Source organism: Tympanuchus pallidicinctus, unplaced genomic scaffold, assembly GCF_026119805.1.
Source record: "Tympanuchus pallidicinctus isolate F22 unplaced genomic scaffold, pur_lepc_1.0 scaffold16, whole genome shotgun sequence".
In the NCBI taxonomy this organism is placed as follows: Eukaryota; Metazoa; Chordata; class Aves; order Galliformes; family Phasianidae; genus Tympanuchus; species Tympanuchus pallidicinctus.
The window spans coordinates 13,128,645-13,147,612 of record NW_026294679.1 but is presented as its reverse complement, the minus strand read 5'-3'; the positions used below and the strand labels follow the sequence as shown (position 1 = coordinate 13,147,612).

Sequence of the window (18,968 nt, the reverse complement as noted above, 5' to 3'; positions counted from 1 at the left end):
GTCCCAGGAGTTCCTGCCCTGCAGCATGGAAGTGAAGCAGCCCCAAGTTGCCTTCTAGGGGCACAGCAGGGTCCCCCTCAGCCTTGTTTACCCAGCATATTTTTGAGTCTGCTGCATTACAGAGCATCCTGGCAGGATATCCAGACACCAGGATATTTACTCAGCACCAGGTGGCCTCACACTACAGCTTCTCAGGGGAAGGTGAGGGGAATTGAAGCTGTAGGACACCCCATGCCTGGCTTTTCCCATTGCACCGCCCCACCAGCAAGGCAACAGGCACATCCCCCAAGCAGGAATGAGATCTGTTCCTGTTCTACTGCAGGGCAGGCCCTAGCAAGCACCGATGCTGACAGTGGGATGTGCTCCTGTCCCACAGCCAGCACAGGAGGGGGGCAGCAAGCCCCTATGACTGCCTGGGGCAGGTGGTTCCTGCCCTCTCCCTTCTCCACAGCCAGCATGGAAAAAAACTGAAAATTCAAATAGCGGTAGAAGGCATTTTCCAACGAGGCTGCTAAGCAGACTGCCATTGGAATAAACACCATCAATTATACCATTTACTGCACAACTCGAAGTACACAAATAAAACCCCACCTCCCACAGCTTGTGTTTATCTGTAGCCCTCTGTATTCTGCGTCATTAGCATCTTTCTGAGGAGCACTTAGACGTACATGGACACTGCATCCATCTTACCAACTGTTTTCTCAAGAAAGACGAGTAACTTCTCCCTGTCACCCACCACGAGCTGAAATAACCTCCTGCCCCTCTGCACACTGCCTCCCCCACTACAGCGCCTCTGGAGCACACCCAGCACAATGTGGATATGCCCATCACTGCAGAGTTCAGCTTTCCCCAAAATCTCCCAAGGGCAGAGCTCACTCAAGAGGCGGGTCCAGGGGCCCACAGCCATGAGGTCTCAGATTTGTGGGGAGCACTGAGACCTGTCCCCCCATCCAGATCATGCCTAGAGCAGTGGGTGACCCGGCCTGAGGGCTCCAGCTTTCCCCCCACCACCCGCCCTCCCCCCAGAACTGCAGCTGGCTGGCAGGAGGCCCAGCCACAGGCACTCCCAGCTGCATGGCAGCCAGGGTCGCATTCCTGGGATAGCTGGGAGCTTTGCTGTTCAGCAGGGAAAGGTCACCCTTGTGTGCGTGGGCAGCTGCCAGGACCACCACCTCCGTGGGGCAGGGAGTGAGCCCAGCTGAACCTCATCCCTGGCCCAGCACGATCAGGCCCTGGCCCAGAGCAGCTCCACACAGCCCTGGGTACAGGGCAAACGAGACCACTGTGTATCACAATGAAAACCACAGTAAGCAAAGGAACCAGGTGGCAGACATGGCCACATATGAGACAGAGGAACCAAGGCCACAGAGGCAGCAGGTGATAGAACAGTATTTGCTAGGGGAAGACGAGAGCCAGCTGTGGGCAGGAAGTTTATTGGCCATTCTCTATATATTAATCTGTAGTAGAAAGCAGCAGTCACTAAGTACAGAGCAGCACCAACTCATGCCTCTTCTCTTGCTGCAGCTGCAGACCAATCACACAGCCCAGCCCAAACCATCTGCCTCCCATGCTACAGCTGAATATGGGGGATAAGGGGGGAACTAAACATGAACACAGTGGAATCACGGAGTGATGAGCAGGATTTCAGCTGAGCCAAGACCAAGGATTACATCTCCTGGGAAGAGCTCTGACTTGATCCCAAAAACAGTCTCCCCACACAGCGCTCATCAGGGAGGTTGGGAGAAGGCCCTGAGGCTGCTCTGCATCTCCCAGGAGGTGGAGGTAGGAGCAGAAATAGGAAGGATGGCTCCTCCATCACAGAGCCAGGCCCTAGGTGAGCTCAGGGCAGAGTGCAGTCAGTGCCTCCCAAGCAGCTGCCAGGCTGGCAGGGCAACCACAGCAGTGGGGCACAGCTGTGGGCAGTGCTCTGCTGTAGGAAACAGCTAGTGCTGCCCACTGCATGGTGAGGAGCCTGGGTCTGCCTTCAGGTCAGCACTGGCAGGGGGAGCAGCGAGTGCTTGTGTCCTCTGGCAGGGTGGTACCACGCTGGGAACCAAGCAGCCTAGGATCCCCTGAGAAAGGGCAGAGCTCCCATTGTCCTTGGGCATGAGGCAACATAGCCCCTGTATGCTGTTTCGGTCACTTGATGAGCATCTGGTTGCACTGAGCACACACGAACACAGTCTCTCTCTGAGCTTCCGGGGCTGGAAAGGAAAGTAGGTGTCAGATGTCTCCCTTTCCACTGCATCACCCACCAAGGACCAGGTATTTTAGTCACAACCTACTGAAAACCCATCAGGGCTCTGTTCTGAGCCAGACAGCACCCACCTCCAACCACCAGGGCTGGGGTAAAGCCCTGCAGCACACAGCACAGGTGGGAGGAGGAAGGTTCTGCTCTTCTCCCCCTTCCACTCACCCGTGGCTCCCATCACAGCTTTGGGAACTTTGAAGGAGCAACACCTGGAGCAGAAGCTGTTCCCACAGTTACTGCAGCTCCGCTATGGAAAGAAGTGAAGGTGAGACATTAAGAGAACTGGCAGCTGCTGGGTCTGCTCCAGCAAACTCCAGTACCGAGGCATTGCTGGCAGTACTCCCTGCTGAAAGGGAGAGTGGGTGCAAGCCCGAGTGACAAGAGATGCCATCCACCAGTGACACCAGGACTAAACACTGGATCTACAGTGCTCTAATATCACAGGAAAGCACTGAAGCCAAAGGCTGCAGGAGGTTGATAGACTGCCATTTCCTATGCTTTCATTCTGGAGGGATGCAAGCTCCAGAGAATCCAAGACATGCAGACTAACTCAAGAGGAAATGGGAGGGGGCCACATGTCTGGCGATCAGGGGGCAGCAGGAGGACTGCAACGCACATCTGGAAAAAGCAAGAGATGCACTCTTTCCAGAACTACATGATAAGTGTTATGCAAAGGGGCTCAGACTACAGGGATGGCTTTGCTCCTCTAGTCACACACCCTATGGTGGCTTTGAATCTTCTTCCCACTTTCTCAGGAGCCCAAAGACCAACCCAATCTCTGCTTCCCAGGAAAGTGCTCAGGTAACAAGAATGGGTCAAACTAGGGCACAGAAGCAGCACATTGAGGTTTGGACTGAGGCAGCTTCCAAAGAAGCAAAAGGCACAAAGGCTCCTGCCACCACTTAGGTATGTGACAACTCCCAGCACTTAGCTGGGTGACCCACTGTTGGGTCATGACTGAGAACAGCCATCCTAGCAACAAGAAAAGCCAGAACAAGCCAGACACAACGCAAAACTTCTGCCCTAGTGTGGCTAATGAGCTGGAGAAACTGAAGACTCACCCTCTTCTTCAGCACAGAAAAGGTGGCTCCACAGCCTGTACAGCTCCCTGGAAGAGACAGAGCAAAGGTCAGGCAGGGCCCTGCTACCTGGTATCCTGAGACACAAGAGCACCCACATCTGTTGTAAAGACCCTCCCAACCCTGCTGCCCCCAGGAGGGCTACAAACACCCTCTCCATTGGGGAAGTCACTCAGGTGCCTGCCCTGGCAGGTAACATGTCACTCTGTCCTCTCCCAAGTTCAGTGGTCACCAACAGGAGCAGCACAGACCCCACACTGCTGAGGTTCCCCAGGCAGCTCCGGCCCTCAGCCTCACCAAAATTGTTGCTGGGGTAGCGCTTGCGCAGGCGCTCAGTCAGACGTGACACCTTGCTGCGGATCACATCGTTTTTGCTCATAAAGCCGTTGTCTGGGAGGCTGAGGTCAAAGTCTGCTGAACACTGAGAACCCTCATCATCCTCCTGTAAGGAGCAAAGCCAGATAAACAGAGAGCAGTGGGGAGGGGAGGGGGGGCCGTAGGTCAGCCTGCCCCAGAACAGGCATGAAAACAGAAGGCTTCACCTGTCAGCATCACAAGCTACTGCCAAAACAGACAAAGGCTACCAGCTCCAGCTGGGAAGAGATGCCCTCTTGCACACCTCAGCACAGCAGTACTCACCATGACCAGCAGCTGGTTCTCCTTCTCCCGCAGCATGGGACAGAGAGGAGAGGCAGTGGAGATGGAGTCAAACTGCAGAGGTGCCCAGCCCCACTCCTGCCCTCCCCAAGCATTCATTTTGTCCCGTCACAGCAGTCCTCTGCCCCAATTGCCTGGCCTGCAGGCACAACCCCACCAGGCTCAAACCTCAATAGCATCCTTGAACTCTTCATCAGGCTCTGCCTCCTCTGCCTCCTCCACACTGCCAGGGGTAAGATCCTGCAAGAGATTCAGAGCTAGTCCTGTCCTATTTCATCTCCCTTGAAAGCAGGGGTCACACTTGCAGCTCTAGAATGAAACATCAGCTCACTGGCAGACCCGTAAAGTGAGCATCAAAAGGTAGGGTGAGCCCCTGCCTCCTCAGGGTAACTCCAAGCACATAGCAAGGTGGAGTGAATATCCCAGGAGAGCAAGGCAATTCAAGATGGGCTCCCAAGCCAGGCACACAGGCTTCCAGCAAAGCTACTTTGTGTGCAGAAGCAAAACCAGACAAGAGCTGAAGGTGAAGCTCCCACTCCATATCTCTGAGCCCTGCCACCACTCACCTCTGTGCTGGTGGGTGTGGGGGTCCGGTCTGGTGGGGCATCAGTTGGTAGGGGCTTGACAGGCTCTGGAGTGCTCTCGAGGGGTTTGGTGCCCAAACTCTGCTCAACCGAGGCCTTGAGCTCCTTTATCACTGGTAAGGGGGGAACACAGCTGGATCAGAGTTGCCAGTCCCCTTTCTCCAGGCCCTCCACAAACATGGCTGCAAGAACCAATCTCCAGCACTCAAAATAGGTCAGCAGCTCCCTTGAACGTCCTCTGTCCAGTGCCTTGAGCCCTCTGGCTCACACACAGACATTAGGGAAGCTACTGAGCTGGGGACAGGAAGGAATTCCCCACCTGCCCCAGTTCAGACCAGGGAACAGCAGGAGTTCAGACACAGGTCAGTCAGACAAATGTTATGCAGCTCGCTTTCCATCCAATAGGGCACTGCAGGCTGGTGTTACATATTTGCCACATGCACTGAGAGTATTTCAAGTCGTGCAGAGTCAGGCCAGGGAAGGGAGGTGATGCTCACATTCAGGCTGCATTGCCAGGTCCCAGTACATCACAGTACAAGGAAAAAGCACCCACAACAGGAGCTGTGCGAGATGAGAATCCCACCTCTCAGATTCAAGCCCCAGGACCCCACCACCCATCCTGCACTGCTGGGTACCGACCCCAGAACATTAAGTGCTCTCCGAAGTCCATGTCCCATGGCAGACACATGAAAGTGTGCTCACAGGAGGTCACTGACAAAAGATGGGCACAGAGTTCACAGCTTCAAGAGCCTTTGCACAACCCATCCCATACAGGCCCTCTTCAGATAGAGCCCTTACCTTTGTAGAACTGGCTGTTGCCCAGGAAGAGAGTGCTGTTGAGGATGGCCATGACCCAGCAGAGTGGCAGCAGGTAAAGGATGCAGACAGAGCCCAGCAGCACTCCGTAAAATCTGGGAAAGAGCAACAGATCAAGAGAAATCAGTTTTTCCCACAGCGTAAAATTCATTGTCCCTCTCCTTGTCCTTTGTCTGCTCTCTGCAAGCACCAAACACACCAAGAGTAGCTCTACTGGCCTGGTCCCTCTCCCTGCTAAGGCAAGCACAGGGCACCCAATGCAGTCCTACTCACTGGGAAGAGACAGTAGGGTTCTCCCAGTACAGCACTCGGTACACCGCCTCACAGCTGTAACACAGCCCGCTCAGGAACCCCTCCAGCTGGATCAGGCTGAAACAAGACCACACAGTCAAGAAATGGCCTCACGAACACACACGCTGGTTTGCTCCGCTCACACCGCATGACTCAGAGAAGGTGATTCTGCAGGACAGGAGGGTGCTGGACACTCACAAGCACTTGACCTGGGCGAGAGCCTCCTGGCGCGAGAGCTGTACTTTGCGCAGGTCCTCACGGCGCACGCTGTGGTACTTCCTGCGCAGCAGCTCCCGCTCCGAGGGCCGGACGCGGCACGTCTCCTGCAGGTAGCCCAGCACGGCCGGCAGCAGGACGAGCAGGGCCAGCACTGAGTACCAGGCGGCTGGGAGGAGTAGCACAGCATCAGCTGGCAGGGCAGCGGGCCGGAGCCCAGCACTGCCGCACACACACGCACACGCACGCACCTTGGTCGAGGGTGAGAAGGAGGAAGTTGAGGCCGAGGCAGACGAGCAGAGAGCACAAGGGCCGCTGCCACCTGTGGGGACAGAACACGGTGAGGTGCGGGAGCCGCGGCCCCAACCCCAGTCCCGGCCCGCACCTACCGGAGGAGGGAGCGCACACCGTCAGCCGCATCCCGCAGCGGCTCCAGGTACAGCTCCAGCCGCCGGTAGCTCCGCACCAGGTCCAGCAGATCGAAGGCGGCCGCGGCCTTGGGAGGCGACGGCGGCTCCGACGAAGCCTCACCGGCCCCCGTTGCCGTTGCAGCCCCTACAGTTGCCGCCGCTGCCACCTCAGGGCCGCCGGCCGCCCCGTCCCGTTCTGCCGCCTGCATACCGGGCCCCCGAGGACCCGCACCGCACCCCACTTCCAGGAAGCGGCCAGGTGCGCCGTGACGTCACCCGGCGGCGCGGCACGCAGCCAATAGGAAGAGCCGGGGTGGGAGGGGAGGACGGAAGCCCCGCCCAAGTGCTGGGAAAAGGGCGGAAGTGGCGGCGGCCCGGTAGTGGCCGTAAAGGTCTGTGCTGGGCCTTGCTGGTGGAGCGCAGTGCGGGGCTGTGCGCTGAGCTGCGTCTGATTCGACTCTGGCCCCGCGCCGAGGCCGAGCTCAGCTCGGAGGGCGCTGGAAGAGGCCGGGTTCATCTCTCACTCCCAGCCTTGGCTGCATGGAGCCATGCTGCGGAGCAGCACGTGTTCCTGCTTCCACCTCACTTGTGTCACAAGGCAGAGAGCCGTGTCTGATGCTGGGCCGCAAAGCACCCAGCCCTGGGAGGTGTCAGGTCCCCGGCCCTCCCAAGTCCTGGCAGTGTCCAGCCTACGAAGGGACCTTTTCAGCCCAGGAGAAACAAAGCCTATAGGAATGCAGCTCTGTGCGGTTCTCATTGTGTTCTCCTGCCTGCAGGAGGAGCCCACATCCATATCCTTACCTCTAAACTGCAGAGGTATGGATTTGAAGACTGGACTGTTCTGTGGTCTGGGGATTGGTTGTACGATTGCAGCTGGGGAATTGTTGCTAGTGCTTCTATGTCCAGGGAGAGACTGGTGATGTGGGGCTCCCCAGGGGTCCATCTTGGGACTGGTACGCTTTAGCATCTTTATCAATGACACAGACAGTGGGATTTAATGTAACCTCAGCAAGTTTGCTGATGACACTAAGATGCATGGTGCAGCTGATACAACAAAAGAAGTAGGGATACCATCCAGAAAAATCTGGACAGGCTTGTTCCCCCAGGAACCTAATGAGGTTCGAAAAGGCTGGGTGTGAAGGGCTGTGATTGGGTCACAGCAATCCCAGATATGTATACAGACTGGAAGAAGAAGAACTTGAGAGCAGTCCTGCTGAGAATGACTGAGGGGTCTGGACAAATGAAAAGCTGGACATGAGTCAGCAGCGTGCACTTGCAGCCTGGAAGGCCAACAGTATCCTGGGCAGCAACAACAGAGGGGTGACAGCAGGGGGAGGGAAGAGTTTGTCCCTCTCTGATCTGCCCTCATGAGGCCCCATCTGGGGTACTGTTTCCAGGCCTGGGAACCTCAACACAAGAAAGATGTGGAGCTGATGAAGTTGGTCCAAAGGAGGGCCATGAAGATTATCAGAAGGCTGGAGCACCTCTCCTATGGGAACAGGTGGAAGGAGCTGGGCTTGTTCAGCCTGGAGAAGGAAAGGTTTCTAGGAGACTGCATTGCAGCATTCTGGTACTTAAAAGAAATTTATAATCAAGAGGGAGACAGACATTTTTTACAGTCTGATAGCGACAGGACAAGGAGGAATGATTTTAAACTAAAAGGGGAAGTTTAGGTTAGACGTTAAGAGACACAGGCACAAGTTGCCTGAGAAGCTGTGGGTGCCACATCCCTGGGGTCTTTCACGGCCAGCCAGCCAGCTTTTGGCAGAGGAGTGGAATTGGGTGGGCTTTAAGGTCCCTTCCAATCCAATCATTCTGTGATTCTATGATGCACAAGCACCAAGTTCTGCCCCATCCCTGGAGCGAGTGGCAGGGCTGGGGCAGTCCATCCCCAGGGGCAGGGGCTTGAGCCCCTCTTCCAGAGACCAGTGGCTCAGCGCCAGGAGTCCACCCATAGCTGCAGAATACACTGAGCCTCTGCAACCACTGCTTCAGGAGGGGTAACCCCAAGGCTGCAGAGCCGAGGGTAAGCTTGGTTCATCTCCTGTTCCCTGAAGGTCCCAATCCTGCTACAAAACCCCAGACACCAAGCGAGCGTCAGTGTTGCTTTATTTGGAATGTGAATCCAAAGGCACCAGAGAAGGGGCTGCAGTGGGACGGCGGCAGGTACAACAGGCAGTGTGGGGTTGTGGGGCAAGGCACTTTTGGCAGCACTAGTCTCACTGCGTGCAGGCAGCCTGGGCCTCAGGGCTGCACCAGAGCAGGCAGGGGCCAGCAGTGTCTGGGACCAGCCCTGACACAGAGTAGGGACAGCACATCCTGCCAGGGGGTGGCCCAGAGGCTGGCAGAGTGCAGGAGCACACAGGTATCTGCTGAGACAACCCTTGGTGATGGAAGCTGTGATCTAGTGCCAAACCAGTCCCTTCATGCCATTGCTGCTGCTACCCCCACAGAAAGGCACCAGGTGACAGATGTGGGGGCCACAGTCCTCCAAACTGAGCCTACACAGGGGCTGGGGCAGTCCCTTTCTGCTCTGAAAGCAATGGGAGAATGTGTCCTCAAGCAGGATGAGGATAGCTGGTGGCCAAGGCAGCTCGGCATGGTGCTCCTCCAACATTTCCCAGTCTCTGGCTGCCCAATGCTTCCACTGACCCCTCACAGCCTCAGCCACCTGTGGGGTTGGTCCATGCCTCACTACCGGAGCCTCCCTCTTGCAGACAGTCTATGTCCTACAAGGGCACTGCTGCAATCACCCTTCCATTATCAGTCTGCGGGCAGCACAGTGATGGAGGTGGAGATATGTAGTCGCACAACAAAGAGAGTTTTCTAGGATGACAATCAAGTGCTGTGGAGCCAGGCAGGGCGAGCTGTGCCTGTTCTGTCTGGAGTGGACAGGCCTCGGGTAGGCTTAGGGGTCTCTGTGGTGGGATGGGAGCCCCGCTCCTAGTGCAGAACCAGCCAGACGATGCGGCAGCAGCACCGAGTTCCAGGCTGGGATGACAAAAACACCTTTCTCACCCCAGAGCAGCACAAACCCCAAGGCTGGAGGAATTTGTTGCCCCGCCTTGACCACAGAGGCAGCTTGCAGCCCCCTCCCTGCCACAAGCTCCAACGGTAGTGGGGGCTTTGCTGGGTTCAACTCCAAAGTGGGTTGGGGCATTTGGCACTGGGGCAACAGCTGGCGAGGCTGTGCCCAGGGTGGGTAAGGGCTGTGCCCACAGGGTTCCGGGAAGACACCGGACATGGAGGAGGGGCCCCAGCTGGGGAAGCTGAGAGTACAGCAGAGCCTCCATTAGGCAATGCGGAGGCCGCAAGGCTGCCAGCAGGGTAAGGGCTGGGCCCAGCTTTACTCCACTCCTCCAGCACAGCATTCATCTCCCCAGGGACAGAGTTGGCACCCACCTGAGCACACCCAAGGCAGGAGTCAGGCAGGGCCCCTCGGGGCTCCCAGAAGTTGTGGTCCACTTGGGCGCTCCCTGCTTGGGTCCTTCGATTTGCTTATGTCCGTCTGTCATTCTGTGCAGGGTGCAAAGGAGCTGGTGCAGCAATCAGTGCCCACTGTCCTGGCAGAAGGTCTCCATCCGTCTGTCCATCCATCTGTGCAGGGGGCAGTGGAGGAAGCGCAATGCAGCAGCCGGGAGGGGACAGAGCAGCAGGGTCACCACGTCCTAAAGCAGGGCCGCGGTCCGTCCATGTGCAGGAAGCAGGGCAGCCAAGGAGCTCAGACGATGTCACGTTGGTCCCGGCAGCGCCGTGCCAGGCAGTAGAGCCCGGAGAAGAGGTACAGGCAGGCAGCCACGGCTCCGCAGACAGCAGCTCCCAGATAGGCTCCGTAGAGACAGCGTTGGCTGTAGCCCGGCAGATTGCAGTAGCTCTTTTGCCCAGCTTTGTGGCCCATGATGCCAGCGGCGGCCGTGCACAGCCCGACACCCAGCAGTAGGTCGTGCACCAGGTTGGCCAGCAGCCAGCGGGAGCCCAGCCAGGGCACGAGCTCCCAGCGCCCCAGCGCGCTCAGCCCGAAGAGGCCCAGCGTGAGCAGCCAGACGAGGACGGCGGCGAAGAGGGCGAAGTGGGCCGCTCCTTCGTACCAGTGGGCCGCCACGGTGAGCCAGAAGGCGGCGCCCACCGCCAGCTGCCCCAGGCGGAGCAGCCCCAGCGGGCTCCGCAGGAAGGCGCGGTGCAGCCCGAGCGAACCGCGGGGCGGTGGTCCCGGGGGCGGCGGCGGCACGGCCGGGGGAACCGTGCGGGCCATGGCGGGGCGCTGCGTGCTGCGGGGCGGGAGGGACTCGGCGCCCCGGCAGCACTTACTGAGGGCGGCTGGCCGCTGCCCAACATCTGGCGTCGAGCGGTCCTCCCCGTGCGGGGCCTCTCTCCTCCCCCGCCCCGCCTCCCGCCGGCCCACTGCGCGCGCGGGGCCCCGCGGCCGCCCCCCGCCGCCGCCTCCTCTCCCAGCCGCCGCCGCCGACTGCCGCGTCGCGGGGCCAGGGAGCTCGGCGGGACGTCACGGCGGAGAACGAAGGAGCGCGCCGTCGGGGAGCGCGCGCCGGGGTTCCCTCGTGACGTCACGCGGGGTTTCCCTTCGGGGTGACGCGCGCTGGCCACGCCCGGGGGCGGAGCCGCGCCCAGCCGTCCCTCCCCGCCTTATTGACGTCACTGGCGCCACGTGGCCCACCATTTCGAAAGGCGGTGCGGCCACGCCCCCTCCCGACGGCGATTGGTCCGTACGGAGAAAAGTGGGCGCGGATTGGCGGCGCCGCGCGGGGCGGGGCGGATCCGAAGAGTGAATGGACGGGGCGCGGAGCACGGGGCGGCGGCGGGACCTCCGGTCGGCGGCGCGGAGCGGCCCCGGGCGCGGCAGCGGGAGCGCGGCAGATACGCGGTGGCCGCCCCCAGGTCAGTGCGCGGGGCTGGCGGACGGGAGGCGGCGGCTGAAAGCGGGTCGCGGCGGGGACGGCGCACCGGACACCGGCGGGCGCCGACCTGAGCCGGGCCCTCCCGCATTCCTGGGCGCGCCGCTGGCGGCCCGCCTGCGCCGCTGCGGCCCTGTCCCGGGCGGGCTGAACCGGACCCGACGCGGCCCCACGCCGTCCCTCCGCAGCGGCCGGGCCATGGGAACGCCGGCCTCGGTAGCGAGCGATCCCCCGGGACGAGCGGCGCCCGCCGCCCGCGGCCGCAAGCGGGCCTCGGCCAACATTTTCCAGGGCGTGGGGCTGCCGGAGCTGCGCAGCCTGTTCCAGAGCGGCGGGGCCGAGAGGCCCGAGGAGCGCGCTCGTCTCGTCTGGCGCTACGCAGGGCAGCGCCGCATGGCGCGGGCGCTGCGACAGCTCAGGCGGCGGAAAGCGGCACGGCGCGGCGTTGAGACGACGGCTTTACGGCGCTTCGGCCGCCTCCGGTAGGTGCGGACCGGGTCGGCGAGGGGACCGCGGCCGGGACGCGCCCTACTCACAACCGCCTGTTTCCGCAGGATCACCGATAAGGAGCCCGAGGGAGATTGCAGGGACGGGGCGGCCTCGGCACCCCTGCAGCATCACTGAGTGCGCAGCAGGCCTGCCATACAGACCGGGCACACCGAGGACACTAAGTGTACAGGACATGAGTGTACTGGTTAATAAAAGGTGGACCCGCAGTGGCTGGGTGAGGCTCCGTGGCTGTGACAGCGGTCCCAGTTGCTGCAATGGACTCAGCACCAGCTGAACAGCCCCAACCCTCCTCTAGAATTCTGCTGAGACAATAAGGAGGCCAGGTGAACTGCAGCTCTGTTTTTCAGACAGTTGCATGGTTTAAATACATTACATACATTTCTACAGTGCATTAGAACAGTACATTTGGGGTCAGTCAGAGATGTAGCCAGGTCTGGGAGCTGAGGTCTCACTTCTACACCCCTGTGCTTTCAGCACCCTCAGGACAGCCACTGCAGAGCCCCTTGTGCAAGTAGGAGATGAGTAAGCTGCCCTCCCCTCACAGCCCCAAGCAGCACAGTCCCAGCTTTCACTTCCCTCCCAACCCCCAGGGCTGGGCAAACAAGACAATGAGACTGAACCCCAGCTTTCCCCCCCACAGGGAAAGTCACAGCTCAAGGCAAGCAGATGCAGGCAGCAGCCCTGGTACCATTTTATACAAGACAGCTCAGCAGCTTTGGGGGAGAGGGAGCACTAACTACCTCACCCACTCACATCAGGCCCACAAGGTTAGCAGCACTGGGGCAGCCAGGAGCTTGCGCCAGCCCTCGTGTGCTTCCAGTACACCAGTTCTCGCATGACTCTCACCAGCAGGAAGAGCTCCTCCCACCATTCCCTGTCCCCAGCAGCCCCCTTTCCCATAAGAAAGGACCCCAGACACACACGCAAAGCTGGAGCTGTGCTGGCTGGCCCAATGCTGGCTGCACAGCAGCCAGAAACCTTACTGAGCACAGGGGCAAAAGCCAAGCAAGAGCAGCTGCAGTGACCTGCAAGATGGATGGACCATAGGAATGGAGGGCCAGAGGCCACTTGTACCTCCAACCCTCTCTACAGCACCTCCGAGAGCCACCTCCTCCAAACCAGGATAAGGCAGCACCTCTTCCTTTAGTGTCAAACTGCATTCAAGCCTGCCCTAGGGAGCAGGCAAGAGTAGAGTTCTCCTTACATTCCCTCCTCAAGCCCCCAGCCAGAGAACAGCCGTTCATTATGGTCCCCACTGCACCAGCAGGCAGCAGGAACTCCCCCTGAGGAAAGCAGCTTGCACAGGGTTGGGGCAGAAGAAAGAAAGTGAGGAGGAGTATAGCATGCCTTTGGGGAAGCGGAAGGCAGAACCACCACCCTCCAGCCCTTCCCAGCCCTGGGGCCAGCAGCGGGGAAGAGGAAGGCTGGCAGCTGGTGCAAAGAGCTGGACGGATCCTGGCCTGGGGAGCCTGGTCAGGTGTGCTCAGAACCGCATGCAGGCCGAGGAAGGGAGGCACAGGCAGGGTCCCAACTGCTTCCCATGCCTCCTGCTGAGCTCTTTCCTCGGCAGGGCTGTACGCACACCACAGAGCTCCAAGGGAGCTGGAGAGGGACAATGCCCAACCCACCTGGCTTCCTCCACTCCAGCTGCAGGCTCCTCCAGCCACAACCTGCTCACTTTACCCAGAGCATCAAATCCCAGCCGCTGGAGCAGCTCAGCTCCTCTCGCAGTGCCAGTCCAAGACAGCCAAGGCCTGCCTGCAGCTCCCACAGCTACCACCAGGTGAAGAAAGGCTTCCGGCTCTGGAAGCTCTGCGTGTAGGACTCGCTGGCAGTGCGCTGGTGGGAACGAGCCGTTTCTACAATCACAGGTGGCATCTGAACCAGGTGCAGGGGGCTCTTCCCATCTTTCAGTGCCTGTGTCAGGTTCAGTATCTGTACAACACAGAGCAAAGCTTGAGCTATCCCAGTGGAGGAAGAGAGCTGGCATCCCAGCACCGTTCCCTGACAGCCAGACAAAACAAGGCTCTGTCACCTCATTCATTTGCCTTACCTGGCCTCTCATGACAGCAATCTGCTTGTGAAACTGTCCCCTGTCAAAGCCAGGGTCCTTCTGCAAGAGAGAGCAAACAATGCATTGGTATCTACTCTCTGACCCACGCTATTCAAGAGATGCTTGTTTTCCAAGCAAGCCTCTCTCCTCTTGTCCCATGAGATTCCCGCTTCTCCCCAAACTGTATCTTTAGCTCCTGGTAGAGGAATAGTCCTTCTATGTTTCAGCTCAGAAACACCACGAGTAGCCCATCTTTCTATCCACATAGCTTTGACAAAGAAGCCCCAAGACCACCCTGTTTTTCTTCTTCCCAAGCCACCCTCAGCCCCACCCTAGTTCACCTTGAAGAGCTCATACAGATCTTCCTCCAGATCTTTGACAAAGTTGGGGTCCGAGATCTTGGGAAGAATTAGGTCTTTGATCTCTTGTGAAAAGGGGATTTTGGCCTGTGGTAACCATGCCCAGTAGAAGGGATCTGCAGGAGGAAGCACGAAATATTAGAGCTAGGGAAGGGAAAGATGCCACATGGCCTTGGGTGCAGCATACACTTCCTACAGCCACTGAGGCAGAGCTGTCCAAGCAGCTAGAAGGTTTTTGCAGAGGGGCAGCCCTAGCTACTGCCTCTTCTAGCCCTCCAGGAACACGCCCCAGGACAGACAGCACAGAGCTGCTCAGCACTGCAGAGTACCTCAACACAGCGTAAGGGACTCACATGCTCTCCAGGAGTCCGGATGCTTCAAAGGAAAGGCCAAACCATTATCTATAGCAGCAAGCTTGATGATGGGCTCTTTCACAACCACCCAGTCACTGTCCTGGAAGGAAGTGGAGCACTAGTCACAAGGGAGCCTTCCCCAACAGAAGCAGTCTGTTTGCCACTCCCAGCAAACAAGATCAGGCTCAAAAACCCAAGACAACTGGGAAATCCCAGCCTGCCAGCCAGCTTGTAGAAGCAGACAAACCCATGAAGCCCCTGCCCACGAGCTGCTCACCCGTACACCTGCGCTGTCCAGGGGACAGTCATATTTGATGAGCCAGTTGTCGTTGCCCCGATCTGCAAGGAAAGAAAAACAGCTGTATCAGCGTGAGGGCCTGTGCTGGGTAGGATTACTTCTCTGACATAGTAGCAATTCAAGTTACACACACTTCAAGGCCTCAGCTCTACCCCAGAGCCCTCAAGCTTGCTGCAGGCCTAGGAAGTCATATAAATCCCCACATATCTAGGTCTGGAAACTAAAGAGATCCACGTAGCCCCAGCTCTCAAGAGAGAAGTCAGCCTGCAAGCTTTGGAGTCCAACCCAAACACATTTCAAGCTGGAACAGACTTGGAAACTCAACCTGAGATAGGATGCTGTGGCACAACCAGAGGCTGGATCTCTCAGCATTCCTGGATCTTTGCACCCGGCAAACATTCCCCATTGCAACTGGATGGATCCCAGGCTAGTTCCTAGTCCCCAGGTCAGTAGTGACAGCAGCTACACTCCACCCAGAGACAGTGTCATCTGTCAACCACGCATTGTTGATAGGAGTTTTGGGTTCCAGGAAGAGAAGCCAAATCTCTGCCTGCTCCCTACCTGGCGAAATACAAAGGAGCAGGCAGCCAGCCCTACCTGTGTTCCTGATGATGTAGTCCAGCACCACCAGCCGCTCAAACTGCAGCAGAAGCTGCCGGTTGGTGTTCTCAGGGAGTGGCTCAGCCTCAAAGCGCCGCAGCCAGTAGTCAGCGTCCTTATAACCTTCCACAAATAGCTGGAAGGAGCCCACCTGAGGCAAGGAGAGACTGTGTTATGGAGGACCACAGAGGACAGAGGAGCAGTGACAGGCACGCGGGGCCTGGCAGCCCTACCTTGGGAGGCAGGCCAATGCGGTTGAAGCGCTGACCCACTTTCGGGACCTTCTCCAGGGCTAGCCTCTTTCCTCGGGACTTCACTCTGTCAATGGCACTGTAGTTAAAGGTCTCACTGGCCAGATACACCACCTGGGGTACAGGAGTACAGAAGTCAGCAAGTGTATCTGTCAGCTGTCACAGTTCTTTGTTTTATCAGTAGGGCATAGATCTCCCACAGCTCTGCTCTGTACGAGGATCCCCATGGCATGGGCAGGAGCGTGTGGAAGCCTCCTCAGCACTCCTCACCCTCAGGTGACTGTGCCTCCTCACCTTTGTGCGGGGAACAATGTTGAGTTCCAGTTTCTGGTCCACCAGGCTGGCACCTGCCTCTGATAGGTAGCCCTGGTTCAGAACAAGGCAGTCTCTCCCAAAGCAGCACGGGCAGCACAACTTCTGCAGCCACTTGGTCCACTTGGGGTTCAGATGCCCGTACGGCTCCTCATTCTTGGGTTTGAAGACACCAATAATTTTCTGTGAGCAAGAGGAAAGCTGATACTCAGTGCTTGGCAGAGCCAGGGCACTCACCCCTGAGCCAGCCTGCGGCTCTGCCATAACAGCACAGTCTCAACCAAGTTCACCCTCCCACAGCACCCAACTCTGCTGTCTTTCCCTGCTTGCTTTCTGCCAATGACCGCCCCCAGATCTAAGAGATATCTCCTTGGGTGGGAAAGAGTCTGGGGACAGCTGTTGCCACTCACTGCAAGGTCCAGAGCAAGTGAAGACAAAATGACACCCCTCGAGATTCTCCTCTGCCAAGAGATCTGCAACCTGAGTTATGGTAGGTACTCTTCTCTCATCCTAGGTTTTCTTCAGGCACCTCCCTCTCTGGTCCCTGCACAACTCCTGTATCCCAAGACCTTTGTACTCATTCACAACTTTACACGTACCATAGGAGAGTGCTGATGACACTGTCCCTGGTAAATATTCTAGCCTTATCCCATCGACTTTTGGATGGTGGGGGGAGAGCTACTGCTTGTGGCTACTCATTTCCTCCATGCGAAAGAGCAGAAGGGGATAAAGATTCCTATCTTGACTCCAAAATTCATCAATTGGACCTGATCCCAAATGGACCGGAGAAAATGGGGCCTAAACAGCAAGGAAGGCTGAAGGACTTCAGAGGAAACTAAAACTCTGTGTTGTGAGGCCTGAAGAGCGATGCTGGGGGGGGAGGGGAGATGTGCTTAAGGACCATTTACTAGGATCCACACTGTCTGCTTTGTCAAACTACACAGCTGAGACAAAGGCCCAGGGCAGGAGTGAGGCCAACTGCCCTGGTCCAAGCAGCGCAGGGCTTTGTGCAGCAGGCTTCAGGCTCACAACCCCACTCCAGGATGACTCAGCAGACTGACGGAGAAGAGCCAGAGCCAGCACAGCCTGAGTGGGTGGCATTTCCCAAAGCCAAGCTTCTGCCACAGGATGAGAGCACAATACACATCCCAGTACACCAGCAGGGAAAACTCAGCACAATCCCACTGTGAATCAGGAGCCAGACCAGGGAGCAAAACTTTTTCGACCAGGAAGAGGAATGTTTGAGGGAATGGAAGCACTTCAGGCATCTCTAGGTCACAAAGAAACCCCCTCCTCTGAGCTGGCAAAGGCCAAGTAAACAGGCAGGAGGGCAATCCCCTCACCAACCCCATAAGAAGCACAGAAAACATGCCAACTTGTTCTTGGATTTGAGCCTGCTGAAGGCTTGCTTGGAGCTCTGGCAGCGAGGAGCAGGCTGCTGTGTGGAGCAAACACAGCAGAGCAATGCCTGGCAGGGCAAGGACAGCCCTGGATCAGAGATCAGAGCCTGGCAGCACAGCCTGCCCTCTCAGTGCTGTGCCTTGGGAGCAGCACTGGCAGCAACTTTTTCCAAGAAGTATGCTGTGGAGAAGACAGATCTGCCTGGTGCCAGGCCAGGGGATGCCAGGCCAGCACAAAGACACAGCCACCGCCCCCAAGGACCAGGGGAAGCACACTGAATTAAGTGCTGCCTGGAACAACTCGAGCTTCCAGCAGTCCATAGGGAAACTAGAGTTTCCCCTGGTGTCTTCACCCTGTGCCTCCAACCTGCTCACTGAAGCACTGCATCTCCTTAGCAGCAAGGAGGCTTTAGTGATCTTGAGCAATGAGTCACAGGAACCACAGATGCACCCTATTCACTCATGGCAGAGCAATCCAAGGAACCTGCCAGGTGACACAGCCAGCAAAACATGGACTTCAACTCCTTGAATGCATCCCTCACTGAGCTCTGGCCTCCCTTCCACACAATCAGGTCACCTCTGGTCTTCAGTCCCTGCTAGCAACACCAAGGCTCACATTAGGCAACAGAAGGAAGCAGAAGTGAGAACAAACTGCAACAGAAAGAAGTTTGTATTGCCCTGTATGCAGTCAGCTCAACCAGGACCTGCCTGTAAGAGCTTGCTGTAGCCATGTGTCACCTGAGACAGAAAAACAGGCACAACATGGACAGGAAAGCCCAGTCCTGATTCTGAGGAAGGATCCTAGCATGCACTAGGCAAGAGTCAGAGGAAGCAGCAAATGCTTGAGTAACCAAGCCAACACCACAGGTCACAAGATGAGCTACCTCGTGCTGCACTCACATCTGGGCAATGGCATGGGAATGCCGCAGCCAAGCAGACCTCAGGGAACCAATTACACCTCGAGGCTCCAGTCTCACCGGCCAAACGCCGGCAGCCCAGCTGTCAACGTTCCCATCCTACGGCAGAAGTTTCACCACTTTTTGGACGCAACAGCCACGGGGAAAGAGGAAGCAGCTTTAACTGGGGAACAGACCACGCATTTCAAACGGAGGGATGCCCGACGGGCACAGCCCCGCACCGCCCGGCTCAGCGCCGCGAGCTCCCAGCCCGGAGAGGTGACGACTCACTCCTTGCGGGTCCTTGACGAAGTAGCTGCCGCTGGAGCCCTGCGAGATGCGCTCAGGGTAGATGCCGCGCTCGCTGGCCAGCTCGGCCCGCCGCACCACCTCAGCGAACTCGGGGTCCTCGGGGAAGTCGTTACGTTCCCGCTGCGCGGCCGCCGCCTGAGCCTGGGCAGCCGCCGCCGCGGCCGCTTGGGCCTGGGCCTGCGCCGCAGCCGCCGCCGGGCCCCGCGCCCCACGCTCCAGCAGCGGCTGCCGCTCGCGGTCGCGGCCACCGGGAGAAGGAGGCGGCGAGGGCTGCGGGGGGGCGACTGGCGGGAGAGTGCGCACGGCACCGCCCGGCAGCCCGTAGTCAGGGCCCTGCGCCCGCTCCGGCGACACCAGCGGGCTCGTCTCGTCCATCGCGCCCGCCGCCCGCCGCTTCCGGTCGCGTCACG

The 18,968-nt window shown here is 58.3% G+C and overlaps 4 protein-coding genes across 6 annotated transcripts; 1 reads left to right on the top strand and 3 right to left on the bottom strand.

Annotated features, from left to right (window-relative positions):
• Positions 1–1,417: 1,417 nt before the first annotated feature.
• ZFYVE27 (zinc finger FYVE-type containing 27) lies at positions 1,418–6,579 on the bottom strand. 2 transcript variants are annotated; one of them, XM_052677395.1, is made up of 12 exons: positions 6,284–6,579; positions 6,146–6,216; positions 5,877–6,063; positions 5,661–5,756; positions 5,370–5,482; positions 4,554–4,684; positions 4,156–4,227; positions 3,970–3,990; positions 3,628–3,772; positions 3,313–3,359; positions 2,417–2,498; positions 1,418–2,204 (listed from the first exon to the last, which is right to left on the bottom strand). In XM_052677395.1, exons 1-12 carry the CDS (start codon positions 6,511–6,513, stop codon positions 2,140–2,142), a joined length of 1,260 nt encoding a protein of 419 aa, XP_052533355.1. In that variant the 5' UTR covers positions 6,514–6,579; the 3' UTR covers positions 1,418–2,139. The 2 variants fall into 2 exon arrangements, with proteins under 2 accessions (XP_052533355.1, XP_052533356.1); XM_052677396.1 differs by lacking the exon at positions 3,970–3,990.
• A 1,817-nt stretch (positions 6,580–8,396) lies between these two features.
• MARVELD1 (MARVEL domain containing 1) lies at positions 8,397–10,620 on the bottom strand. Its single transcript, XM_052677492.1, has one exon. It carries the CDS (start codon positions 10,554–10,556, stop codon positions 10,026–10,028), a length of 531 nt encoding a protein of 176 aa, XP_052533452.1. The 5' UTR covers positions 10,557–10,620; the 3' UTR covers positions 8,397–10,025.
• Positions 10,621–10,815: 195 nt separating this feature from the next.
• On the top strand, positions 10,816–11,930 carry AVPI1 (arginine vasopressin induced 1). 2 transcript variants are annotated; one of them, XM_052676838.1, is made up of 3 exons: positions 10,816–11,197; positions 11,403–11,696; positions 11,769–11,930. In XM_052676838.1, exons 2-3 carry the CDS (start codon positions 11,413–11,415, stop codon positions 11,836–11,838), a joined length of 354 nt encoding a protein of 117 aa, XP_052532798.1. In that variant the 5' UTR covers positions 10,816–11,197; positions 11,403–11,412; the 3' UTR covers positions 11,839–11,930. The 2 variants fall into 2 exon arrangements, with proteins under 2 accessions (XP_052532798.1, XP_052532799.1); XM_052676839.1 differs by lacking the exon at positions 10,816–11,197 and having other exon boundaries at positions 11,260–11,696.
• Positions 11,931–12,048: 118 nt separating this feature from the next.
• On the bottom strand, positions 12,049–18,948 carry PI4K2A (phosphatidylinositol 4-kinase type 2 alpha). Its single transcript, XM_052676828.1, has 9 exons — positions 18,538–18,948; positions 15,933–16,133; positions 15,621–15,752; positions 15,385–15,538; positions 14,767–14,828; positions 14,490–14,589; positions 14,119–14,252; positions 13,778–13,837; positions 12,049–13,659 (listed from the first exon to the last, which is right to left on the bottom strand). The coding sequence occupies exons 1-9, from the start codon at positions 18,931–18,933 to the stop codon at positions 13,498–13,500; spliced, it is 1,401 nt and encodes a 466-aa protein (XP_052532788.1). The 5' UTR covers positions 18,934–18,948; the 3' UTR covers positions 12,049–13,497.
• Between the last annotated feature and the right edge of the window lie 20 nt (positions 18,949–18,968).